The following is a 12,424-nucleotide window of genomic DNA, read 5'->3' as shown; positions in this document are numbered from 1 at the left end:
GTTCTTGTGAGTGAGAGAGAAACTGTTGGAATATGAAGCCAAAGTGAGTCTAAAATGAGTGTTCTAGGTGGTCTAGGTGGTGTTTTATAGTCTAGTGATTCCTAGATGTGCCACGTTGATAGGACAAAACATGTATCAAGTTTTTGAGCACTGTAAATGAGCTGTGGATAGTAGGCACATAGTTGTACACATCTAGGGTAGGTGTGGGCTTTTGGCATTTGTGGAATTTTCTTTCACAAGCATGATGGACTGATGGATAGTTTTTTAAGACAATAAAGTAAGTTTTGCAAGGACTTCATGGGAAATGATGAAATGCAATGTGGTTGTACCAGACCTCCAGAGCAAGGGCATCCAGTGTGTGGTCAAGTGAAAATGTGTTTGGGGTCATGTAAAATCAAGTCATGAAGGGGTTTTTATTTTTATTTTCCTGAGTCAATGTGATCTTGCAAGTTACGGGAATTTGATATGTTATGCTGTCCATGTCAAGGGGCTTTTCATGTGGGTGTATGGGGGTGCATGCAAGCTTTAATGTGCATGCTAATGTATGTTAGAATTGTGTGACTAAAAGGTCCAAAATGTGCATTTAATGTGAATTGGGGGTATTTGCATTTTTTTATGGGAGAGTAGTAAATTCCACGTGATGATGTGGAATGGAAATTCTGGAAGGGAACATGTGCATGCAAGGTGGCTACGTGATGGAAAAAGGGGATTTTTCTAAATGGTGAGCTGGAGCTACGTGGGATGGCGGCAGGGAGCTGATTGTGGACGCTGGAAGGATGTTACGTTGCTCTTGACGAGAGACTCATAGGTGATAGCAGAGGTCGTTAGAGAGAGAATGAAGCATTCCCTTGCTTGACGAGGTGATGAATGGAGCTTGTCTATGAGAGGCCATTGCTCTTCGATCGTCATTGACAGGGAAGATGCTTGCTGCAGATCAATGTGACGCTGCTTTTCTAAATGAATTGTGGGAAGATGCAATTGATCACTGATGTTGCTGCGCCAGTTTGTATGCTGTCACGTGGAGTCTAGCACAGTTCTTTTTTGACAGATTATATTTCCCAAGGGTGCTCGTTGCTAGTACGCAGCCTGGTATTGGTTCGTGAGCATGAACGAGACTCTTTAATGGCTGCATATATGCACGGATAAGCTGATTCACACACACTGAACGAGGCAGTTCTATCTTGGAGAAAAGCCTGCATAGACTACATGCGACCTGTTTTGTGGAGCTCTGAATTCGGTTCATGGTTGGGATCTTGTGCAAATAACGATCACTGCAAGCTGTATACTTGTGGCTATACCTGGTTGACTTGTTACTGAACGGTGAAGAGGGTTTTTTTGCAATGGTGCAAATCTGAAGATCGTCAATGACCTATGCATCCTAAGTCGTGGATTTTCTTGTTTTTTTGTATATCTGAAATCAGTTGATTTTGTGGGGGGATTTGTCTCGTTTTTGTGTGCTTTGGATATCTGCTCTGGAACCTGGTTCATAAGCTCATCATCTATGAGACCACATTGCTGCTGATCCCTATGAAGTCTCAGCTATCTGACGTGGTGAAGTAGATAATTTCATGGCTGTCTTTTCTTTTTTTTTCCTTATCAACGTGTCATATTGGGAGATATCCACACAGTACATTCTATGTGAGGAAGGGAAACACCCGAGTTTTGCTCCTGCGAGCCCCCCTCCCTCCCGCAGCCTCTACCTCCCTAGCCTCCTTCGCCTCTCTCCCTCGCCCTCGCCCCCCTCGCTCTCGCCTACCCCCCCTCGCCCTCGCCGCACACTCCCGCCTCAGCCCGCCTCCACGCCCTCACCCCCTCGCCTCTCCGCCCCTCGACCCTCGCCTCTCCTCTCGCCCCGCCCCTCACCTCACCCCCCCGCCTCCCGTCTCGCTCCTCGCCGCGCCCTCCGCCCGCCCCTGCCTCGCCCCTCCGCCTCACCTTGCCCCTCGCTACGCCCCCCCCACCCCCTCGCCTCGCTCTCTGCCCGCCCGCCCCTCGCCCCTCCGCCCTTCCGCCCCGCCCCCTCGCTTTCCACCCCCACCCGCCCCCCGCCCTCGCCCTTCACCCCCCCTCCGCCCTCCAACCTCCGCCCCCGCCCTCGCTCTCCCCCCCCTCCCCCTCCACCTCCCGCCCTCGCTTCCACCGCCGTCCCTCCCCCTCGCCTTCGATCCCCGCCTCCACCCCCGCCTCCGCCCTCCGCCCTCCACCCCTTTCCGCCTTCCGCCTCCGCCCTCGCCTTCGCCTCCCCCACCCGCCTCGTTTCGTTTCGTATCGCCTCACCCTTCTTCGTCACACCCAGGCTCCACCCCCTCGTCTATCCCCCCTTTTTTGGGTGGCAGCCTCTTCTTCATCGGAGGTCTCGCAGTTTGTCTTGGCGGTATGGCGGCTCCCTGCCCGGAACCGAAGGCCTACCGCGTTATCTTGACAGAGCAACAGTCGTCTCGGGTACAAGAGGTTGCCAATGACTTTGCCCTTACTTCCGTCTATGGCAGAGTCATTGGACACTCCCCCTCCAGATCAGCCATCAGGGACCTGGCTCCAGTCCACTCTCATGCTAGAGGACAGCCACATTGAGGAGGTGGCCCTTATGGGCAGGGGCATCTTCTGGCTTAAACTCTCCACTGCAAAAGCTGCGAGCAACCTGATTGCTGGTTCCCCCACATCAATGGATGGAAAGATCATTATGATAGTCCCTTGGTACCGTGGATTCAGTGCAGCGGATTTTGATGCTCGTTTCCGCATACCTCGCCACCCAATGACGCTAGTTTTTCTAGGCCTTCCTGCTGAGCTGTGGTCGATAGTCAGGGACCTGGGCTCCCACTTTGGCTGGGTAATGCATGACACTTTCGCCGACGCGGTTACTACGGCAAGAGCCCCCCGAGTCCGTGTGGCTGTGGCAGACCCTGCGACTCTCCCTGCAGTGATTGAGATCGTGACAGACGCTGGCAGCATTACCCAGAGCATGGTAGTCACAGGACAGCCAGGCCAGTGCCTGAGGTGTCATGGCTTTGGGCACCTGGCTGCTATTTGTCCACGATTCTCCAGTTCCTCTCGGCCCCCCCGCCCCCTCCCCCTTCGCCCCCTCCCCCCCCCTCCGAGCAGCCACGTTAGGAGGAGCAGAGGCAGCCGGAGTCCGGTCCAGAGATGGCTGGCGGCTGGACTGAGGTCAGAAGGAAAAGAGGAAAGAATAAGAAGATTTCTGAAAAAGGCAAGGAGGCAGAGGTTACCCAACCTGCAGCAACGCCTCAGAGACCTGACAAGCAGCCGCCCCAGGGTCCTAGGAGAGCTTCTTCTTCGACGGTAGCCCGCCCTCCGCAGCCTCAGGTCCCCCTCTCTTCCGCTCCCCAGCCCCCTTCCACTCAGTCCCAGCCCCTTCCCCAGTCGCACCCCCCTCTTCCCGACCCGCAGCATCAGCCCCCGCCTCTTCCTCTTCAGCCCCCTCCTCTTCCTTCTCAGCCCCAGTCCCAGGTTCAGCCCCATCCCCCTCCCCCCGCCCCTCTTAGCTCTCCTGCAGTGTCAGTTGTACCGATGGTTCCTCAGCCGCGGGCAGCCCCCACTCCCCCTCCTCCACCCCCCCACTAGTCGCCTCCGTGGAGTCTGAGTTGCCCACCCCTCAGCCACCTCCCCCTTCCCCTCCCCAGGCAGGACACACCGAGTCTACACCACCCCTGGAGCAGTCTTCCCTGTCTGCTAGCCCGACCCCCTCAGTTGCAGACTCCGGTGGGCCTCAGCTTCAGGAGAGAGAGCTTCCTCGCGACTTCTATAGATCTGGCCCCTGGGACTACTTGGATGTGGCCGACCTTGGGACCTTCCCTGCTTGTCTCGACATCAGTATCTTCCTGCTCCGTAAAGGGGCGGATGGGAAGATCGCAGCCTTGGCCTCGAGGGATGGCCCTAGCTTTGCTTTCACATTTCTCAGCGACGGCACCGAGACTTGGACAGACAACTCGGTCTGGGAGGCTCTCAGAGAGCAGACGCACGCTCAGGTTTCTTGGATAGGCCCGTCGGGTGGACAGCTTCTCGAGACTCAGTGGTCCGAGGGTGACGTGCGCCTGCGGTGGCGTTGCGCCGCCAAACGCTTCAGATTGATTGTGATCCTCAGGCCCCCTCTGTCGTGGCCCCTTCCCCAGGATGTCAGAGCCTGGACTCCTCAGAAACTCCGAGCCTTCTACGTGATGACTACCTCAGAGATCTCGAGTTGGCTCGAGAAAGCGTTTGTCCATGGCACTAAAGGCCTTACGCCTTTGCTAAAAGTTTTGAAGAATGGGCAGGATGACCCCGCCTCCCCCTCCAAACCCTCTCAAAAGCGTCAGCGCCTCCATTCCAAAATGTCAGCTTCTTCTTCGACATCAGCCGCGAGCAGACAGTTGTTCGCAGCCTATCAGTCCTCACCATGAGCTTACACCTTGTCTCCTGGAACGTGAACGGATTTCATTCTTCTGGCACCCGTGGTCCTAGGAAGCTCATCTTGAGACAGGAACTTCAGCCAGCAGTGATTGGTCGCTTGGATATACTTCTGCTCCAGGAGCATAAGCTTTCAGTGGCTCATTCTCGTAGCTGCGGGAAGATCCTCCCTGGATGCTCTCACACTTACTGGGAGCCCTCGATTGGCGCACAGGGGAGGAGTGGCGGTGTCTGTACTTCCGTGTGCGAGCTGTTAGCCCAGGGAGTTTTTGGTCATGGTACGTTGATTCCAGGCCGTGCACTTTGGGTTGGCCTAGAGTTGGAGGGTTCCAAAATAGGAATCCTCAACATCTATGCTCCCACAGACCTCCAATGCAGAGCCACTTTCTGGAGGACACTCACAGGGATTCTCCCTGACATGGATTCCTAGATTGTTGGAGGTGACTTCAACAATCTGGAGACCTTGGAGGACCAACAGGGCAGAGGACCAGAGTTTACAAGTATGGCTCAGGCAGAGCAGTCCGCTTGGGACTCCTTTATCTTCGCGACAGGAGGTAGGGACAGCTGGAGAGACCCGTCCTTCCGCCGTTGGCACGGGAGCTTGGACTTCTCGTGGGGCTTCCCCAGGGAAGGAGGCAGACTCCTGGAGAGACTGGATAGATTTTATGTCAGTGATTGGGCCATCAGCAGAGGTGGTCAGGCGGGTATAGTGCCAGGGACGACACTCTCTGACCACACGCCTGTGCTCTTATCATTAGACTCGACAGCTCAGTCCCTTCCTCCCCGTTCGTGCCGGATTCCCGACTCCATCTTCTCGAAGGAGGAGGTGCGTAGTAGTATCGGTAGCCTTTGGGACAGAGATTGGGGCGAGTGCGTGGATCTGGTTGATTCGGTGGCGCAGGCTTTGCAGGAGTCCAGCCAGATTTGCCAGCTCGCAGCCCTTCAGGTTCGCCAGGAGTGGTGGGGTAGAGAGAGAGCTCTTCGTAGGGACCTCGCCTCCATTCAGCGACTCCAGCAGGCAGCCCCGGGCTCGCAGGAGCTTCGGATCCAGGCCCTCCGAGCCAGAGCCCTTCTTGAGGAGACTCTCCAGCGCCGCTCAGAGTTTTCCTATCACGCCTCCCTCTCATACTGGGCTCGGAAGGGCGACCGGATGAGCAGGGAGTTCTTCAGGACGCATGGCCTGAGAGCAGCAGGTGATCAGCTACGGAGTCTTAGGACAGCGGAGGGGCACATCGTTACTGATCCGGGTGAGGTCTTGGGGTTGGCTACCGACTTCTACAGGACTCTTTTCCAGCAGGAGCAGCTTGCCCCTCGTACTCGACGTTCCCGCGAGAAGGTGTGGAGGCACATTCCAGCCCTGGTTCAGCCCAGCATGTAGGCGACGTTGATGGCACCGTTCACTACTGACGAGATGTTGGAGGCCTTGATGGCCATCGATGGGCAGAAATGCCCTGGCGAGGATGGGCTCTCTCGCGCTTTCTTCACCTCCTTCTGGGATCAGATCCATCAGCCCCTCCTAGCAGCCCTTCAGAGGATTTTCAGCAACGGATATATGCCAGAGAGCCTCTCCTCGGGACTGATTTGCCTCATCCCGAAGGGAGGAGATCGACAGGAGATCCATCAGTGGCGCCCGATCACTCTCCTCACCACTGCCTACAAAATCCTTGCCAAGATGATCAGCGCCAGAGTTCGGCCTCTACTTCCTGACCTCATTCATGACACTCAGACAAACTTTGTCCAGGATCGCAGTGTCCTGGATAATGTCTTCACCTTCTCAGAGGCGACGGAGTGGGCTCAGCACAAAGGGTCACATTTAGCCATCCTACTTCTCGACTTTGAGAAGGCCTACGATCGAGTGGACTGGTCCTTCCTGGAGGGTACTCTAGAGCGACTAGGGTTCCCAGCAGGATGGATTCAAGGTATTTCAACGTTATACAGGACAGCTTCCAGCAGGGTCATCATCGACGGCAGGATGGGAGAGCGATTTCGTTTGAAGAGATCAGTGCGTCAGGGTTGCTCCCTTGCTCCTTACCTGTTTCTCTTCTTCGCCGAGGCCATGACATACTACCTTCGGGCGAGGTCGACCGGGATCCGGGGTGTTCACCTTCCCATCAGGGAGGACACGGAGCTCTTGGATTCGGAGTATGCAGATGACACAGCACTGTATGTTCAGGATGATGAGATGATGCTGGAGAGGGTGAGGCTGGCCCTAGAGGTCTTCTGTTTAGCAGCCGGTGCGAAAATCAACTGGAACAAATCAGTTGGTTTTCTCACAAACCCCGGGGCGTGCTCACAGTGGGGGAGGTTTTTGGGTTTCAGGTGGATCCCGCGGGGACAGACAGCTAGATATCTCGGCTTTCAGATCGGCCTGGATATCACGCCAGCTCAGCAGTTTCTCCCGGTGCTAGATTCCATTCGACGGAAGCTGGCTTTCTGGAGCACTGCCAAGCTCTCTCTTGCAGGTCGTGCTCTTGTAGTCAACCAAGTTCTCCTAGCCACGGCATGGTATGTGGCCTCTTGTTGGTGTTTCTCAAGATCCAGCGTGGCACAGCTTAGGAGGTTGGTCCGGAATTTCCTGTGGTCTGGGGGGGACGGTCTCAGAGATACTAGAGCCAGGGTAGCTTGGCAGACAGTCATTCTTCCGCAGGCTGAGGGTGGCTTGGGGGTCATCGATCCTAAGCTTCAGAGTCAGGCCCTGCTGGGCAAGTTGGTTATCCGCGGTTTGACCCCGGGGGGGGGCAAACGTGGAAGATGTTACTTCAGCAGGGGATCGGTTCTTGCATCCCGCGCCGAGGTGGAGAGTGGCTACCGTACCTCAGGTGGATCTTCACTTCTGCCCCGCTCCCCGCTCATTCGTAGCCTTCTCATGGTTTGGAGGCGGCTCTGCCTCAGTCTCATACAGTCCCCTCCTAGCTGTCAGGAGGAGATCGACCGCCAGCCGCTCATCTGGAACGATCAGGTCAGAGATGCCGTGGGCCTTCAACTGGGGGAGAGATCACACATCAGGTGGGACGGTTGGATGTGGGGGCCAGCCCGGTCCCTTCGAGTTTGGAGGGACACGTACAGACACTTGGAGACCATTGCTCTAGCAGCCGCAGCTGGAGGTGCCCGTGGAGCTCAGGCGAGACGCACAGAGATAGACGGAGCGATTCCAGCCGGTTGGTTGGTTCCACCTGAGATTCAGATCCTCGTGCCTGGTGATGACCGTTGGCTGGGACAGTTCACCCCCCGTGGCATCCCACTGGTGGTTGCAGGTTGGATGGACGACACCTCTGTTTCCTTCTTCGCGGTTTTGGGGGACGGCCGACTCAGGAGAGAGGATGTGCTCATCGACCCCCTCCTCCCATGGCAGAGGGTTCGGGTCGTAGGCCTCGTGGGGAAGGTTTGGCGGACCGATCCTAGTATAGAGCAGGATCAGCTGCAGTTATGGCGACTCTGGCTCTGGGAGGGGCGGGCCTTGTCAGAGCTTGATTGGGACCCAGGAGAGTGGAGATGGCCAGAGATTGTGACAGGTCAGGGGCCGACCTCTTTCTTTGCCTACAGCACGACATTGGGCAGGAGAGTTCTCGGGAGGATGCAAAGCCGCCCGCCCGCCCACCCAGCGGCCCAGTTGGTATGCTCAGGGTATCTCCAGGCTATTTTTGCAGGCCTTCTGGAAGGCCTTGTGGGAGAGCTGGTGGCCGCGGAAGATCTCCTACTTCCTTTAGCTACTCGCCCACAAGGGTCTTCCAGTGGGGAGCTGGTTGCGGCAGGTTGATCAGGATGGACAGTGTCAGATCTATCATGAGGACGAGGAGTCACCAAAACACTGCCTGTGGAGCTGCACTCGCACCCAGGAAGTGTGGAGGTGGATCTTCAGGATCTTTACTCACGCAGCACCGGAGTTAGGTTTGATCACTTGGGGTGCGTTCTGCTAGTGTAGCACCGCACCTGGCTTTCATCAGTTGTTCGAGGCAGGCCCGCAGGACCCCAAGTTCCTTATCACACAGGGGACTTGGGGGCCGCTCGAGAGCATTCCGCCGCACCTGGCAGAGGCTGACACAGGATCTTAGGAGAGGCAGCCAGTCTGGGAGATTATTAGCAGCATCGCAAGATGGCACATTTGGACCTCGCGCTGCGCGCAGATCCTTGGTGGCACCTCCCTTTCGACTGCCCAGGTCATGACCGACATCTGGAGTGAGATTATACACACCCTCAGAGGCCAGTGGGACCAGATATAGGGAAACTCCCGGGCTGGCCGGGAGAAGCGGAGACGTTTCCTCCGTGATTGGGATACGCAGGGCCTCTTCTTCGAGCATACTTCGCAGGGCCTTCAGTGGTGCTATTCACCACCTCTCTGGCTGTTCATTCACACTCGCCTGATCCCTCCTTGAGAGAGAGCTTTACATTTTTGTTTCCTTTTAGGGCTGCGTCCGATTTGTGAACGCAGCCCCGTCAGTTGCAAAGCTGACCTCATGTATCTTGTTTTCGAAGTAATATAATCAGCACTGTTTTTTCGGCAAAAAAATATTGGGAGATATCCCATAGACATTGTGACTTTCTAGAGTCTAGTGTCACACTATATAGTGTTGTACTTGTCTTGAGTCTATCATAGTTGTCAACATCAAGCTATCAATACATTGTGAGTATTTTGGTTATTGCCTTGCACTTGTACTTTCTTTCCTTTCCGTTTTGCCTTTCATCATGCTTTCCATATTTCCATTCCGTTCCTAGCTAGCTACTATGTCTCTTCAGTCTCTTCAGAAACTCCATACATTTTGTGAAAGAGAAACTCTATACACTTTGGAGAGAGAAAATCCATATACTTTGTGAACTCCAACACCTTGTGAGAGAGAAAATCCATACACCTTGTGCCAAAAAGAGAAACTCCATACACTTTGTGCGAGAGAAACTCCATACACCTTGTGCTAGTCTCTTGAAAGGACGAATTCAAAGAAATATATGTTTCTGAAGTAGTGGTAAGGATGCTTCCTGCATACAGCTCATTTTTCCGCCCCAAGGGTTATGGTAACACAGAAGCCGCTCAATGAGCTTGTGGAGTGAAGGATTAGAAGCTCTGGAGCCTTCCTGCTACAATGAAAAACGACCTGCTCTTATAAACAAGAGAATTCGCAAGCTTCACATATTTCCCAACGAAACTGCTACAGAAGGCATAGCATGAAGTGTCTCCACCAACACTATCTGTTGAAGTGCATGTAGTGTGGAAGCTTCCTCTCACCAAGTGATTGCTCCAAATGCCTGGATGAAGTCTCCACCAATGCCAAAGGTCAATATGGATGGGGTGAGGGAGACAATGTAGAACCTAGAAGCTCTGATACCATGTCACGAGAATGGAAGCGACAAGTAACCTAGAGATGGAAACTCAGGAACATATATAAGCATGCTCTAGCCTTGCAATCTCACATCCTCGTCCCTTCTCCTCCTCCTCCTCCCTCCTACCTCTTCCTCCCTCCTCATTCCTCCTCCTCCTCCCTCCTCTTCATCCTTGTTCACTCCTCCTCAGCCCTAAACCCCGTGAATCTGTGAAGGAGAGTAGCTCTCCACTCCTCAGCCCTGTGACTCTCTCTCAACCCTGAACTCTTTCTCAATCCTGCAATTCCCTACCAACCTTAAACCCCTAGTTAGCTTCTCAACTCTATCTTCCTTCTAAACCCTACAAACCTTTTCTAAACCCTTGAACCCCTACCGAGGTGAGAACTTCCATCAAACATTGTGATCAACCCTTCTTTTCACCTAAGCTCATACAAGAGCCACTTTCCACGCTTTACCCTACACCTCTCACTGGAATACAACCCAAGGACCTATGCCACATTTGTGAACACCTATGCTGCAACGAGCAATGACATACTAAAACCCTCGAAACTTGGAAAAGTGACAACAACATCGTTGCCTTGATGGAGCTACCTGTGTTTAAACATGATTTTTTGTTTTTCATGAAAAAAGACTTACTATTAAGTATTTGCATAATTTGTATGAGGCTTTCACAAGATTCTATTCTAACTCTACGTATTCTGGTCACACTTAATAGAAGTTCACTATTTTTGAAAAAATTCACAAAAAGCCAAAACTTGAATGACTGCCTTGACATGGATACCAACATATATATGTATATGCATAATTTCAAAAAACACACGCCTGTATCCAGACATAATGCAAGCATACTTCACAGATGTAATTTTGGACACATATCTGCGCCCGCCCAAGTGCATTTCAAAGTATGCATGCACGGTTATGCGGTATGCATGCAGTGTACATAAGATCAGCTCACAGATAGAATCCTGAAAATCACCAGTGAGCCACACAGCAAAGACATAACTTGAATTATGTGCACTGCACATGCTTGAAGGAAAACTCTGTGTATAGAACATTTACCTGATTTTCCAGATTCTTTAATTTCTGCACATAGGCTTCCTTCATTTTCTGTGCCTGCTCATCAGTCCTGCTAACTAGCTTCTCCATTTCTGCCAATAAAATGTCCCGCTCCCTCTGAAAGACATCAAGTGCAGAAAGTTTGAAATCTGATCCACAAAAGGTGGCCCAAAAATCAAAAACGTATGAATTGCAGCCTTCATCCTGTACCAGTCCTTCAAATGTTTTCAAGGAAAGCAACAAAGATATTAAGGAGGAAAACCATCCATGGCTAGTACTCACTTGAAGTGATTTCTTCTCTTCTTCAAGCTCAGAAAGCTTCCTTTCAAAGTGATGCCTCAACGACATGCCACCAGACTTCACAAAGTTTCTCATCTCTGCCTGTTGAAAGTCCAGTGGATGAGATATCTTTTGTCATATTCCCATATATTCCAAGTTTGTCATATAAGAGATGAATCCTAGAGAGCTAATATCAGCTTTGAATGTTTCTTATATTTTACATATACCAAAGAATAGACTAGCATTGATTCTGGACCATGGCTGACACAAGTACATCTGCAGAATACCGCCCTAGAGCGACAAACTGAGTCTATCTCCTCATGTGACAAAAGGTGATTTCAACTACCTCTTTCTGCTCCAAGCACTTATTCAACTGCTGAAGTTCTTTGCCAAGTGTATCCTGTAATAAACTATGCTCCCATTCTTTTGCCATCGCCTCAACCTCCACATCACCAAAAACCTCACCTTGTATTGAGAAACAAACAAGTTTATCATGAACCAGGGCTTTTAAAGATTTGAGCATGTAACATAAATTAGTATAACTTTATTTTGAGAAGCTTCAGGGGACAGTGGTTTCTAGCCAAAAGCCACATTATTTGAGTATGTAACAGAAAATAGTATAACTTTATTTTGAGAAGCTTCAGGGGATGGTGGTTTCTACCCAAAAGCCGCATGTTTATTCCAGCAAAGCATTCAAAACATTACTAACATGTGCTTTAATGTTTCAGGGCAATGCCAAAGCTTTTTCAAGAATTTAGTGCTACAAGATCAATTACACTTTCCAAGAATGTTATGGAATGAAAATTTACAAAACTACTACCTCCATTGTTTCTTTACTTTGCATAAAAATCTACAGAGACAAAACTCAAGGCATAGATACATCATGTGAAGCATGAAAAACGGGTTGTAGAGCACTAGTGATCAAGCAAGTGCTTCTGGCTAGCCTCTTGTTGGTGTTTCCATGCTGACAACATTAGACGAGTGAAGAGGCTTCTCAAGCATTCTATATGGAGTGGGGGGGATGGCTCAATGGATATCAGAGCCAAAGCATCTTGGGACAGTATAGCTCTTCCTTCATCACAGAGTGGATTAGGGGTTCTTGATTTAGAGCTTCAAAGCAGGCCACTTTTAGTCAAAGCTTCTTGTTGGAGGCTTAACCCCAAGGGACCATCCATGGAAGCAATTCTTGCTTCATGGTATTTTTCAATGTACACCACAAGCAGCTGGGCAGTGGTCAGGGAGTGTTGCTGGATTTTCTTGGTAGATCATCATTGTCAACCCACTTCTCCCGTGGTGAGGAGGCTTGCCTAGATTTGGGATCATTTCCGAGAAGCTCCATCCGAGTAGTACCATCCACTAGGGAGGAATTAGCCGA

At 51.9% G+C, this 12,424-nt stretch overlaps 1 protein-coding gene across 1 annotated transcript in view; it reads right to left on the bottom strand.

Annotated features, from left to right (window-relative positions):
• Nucleotides 1-12,424, bottom strand: part of LOC147882242 (kinesin-like protein KIN-4C) — a 200,638-nt gene that overhangs the window by 87,237 nt on the left and 100,977 nt on the right. Inside the window, exons 14-16 of the mRNA XM_087401535.1 lie at nucleotides 11,396-11,514; nucleotides 11,053-11,151; nucleotides 10,774-10,887 (exon numbers count right to left, since the gene is read on the bottom strand). Coding sequence (XP_087257661.1) covers nucleotides 10,774-10,887; nucleotides 11,053-11,151; nucleotides 11,396-11,514 — 332 coding nt within the window. The remainder of the gene's footprint in view (nucleotides 1-10,773; nucleotides 10,888-11,052; nucleotides 11,152-11,395; nucleotides 11,515-12,424) is intronic.

This window comes from Dipteris shenzhenensis, chromosome 30, assembly GCF_047967505.1.
Source record: "Dipteris shenzhenensis isolate YYH24624 ecotype China chromosome 30, Dip_SZ_1.0, whole genome shotgun sequence".
In the NCBI taxonomy this organism is placed as follows: Eukaryota; Viridiplantae; Streptophyta; class Polypodiopsida; order Gleicheniales; family Dipteridaceae; genus Dipteris; species Dipteris shenzhenensis.
The sequence above is the reverse complement of the archived record's forward strand: the minus strand, read 5'-3'. Positions and strand labels throughout refer to the sequence as shown.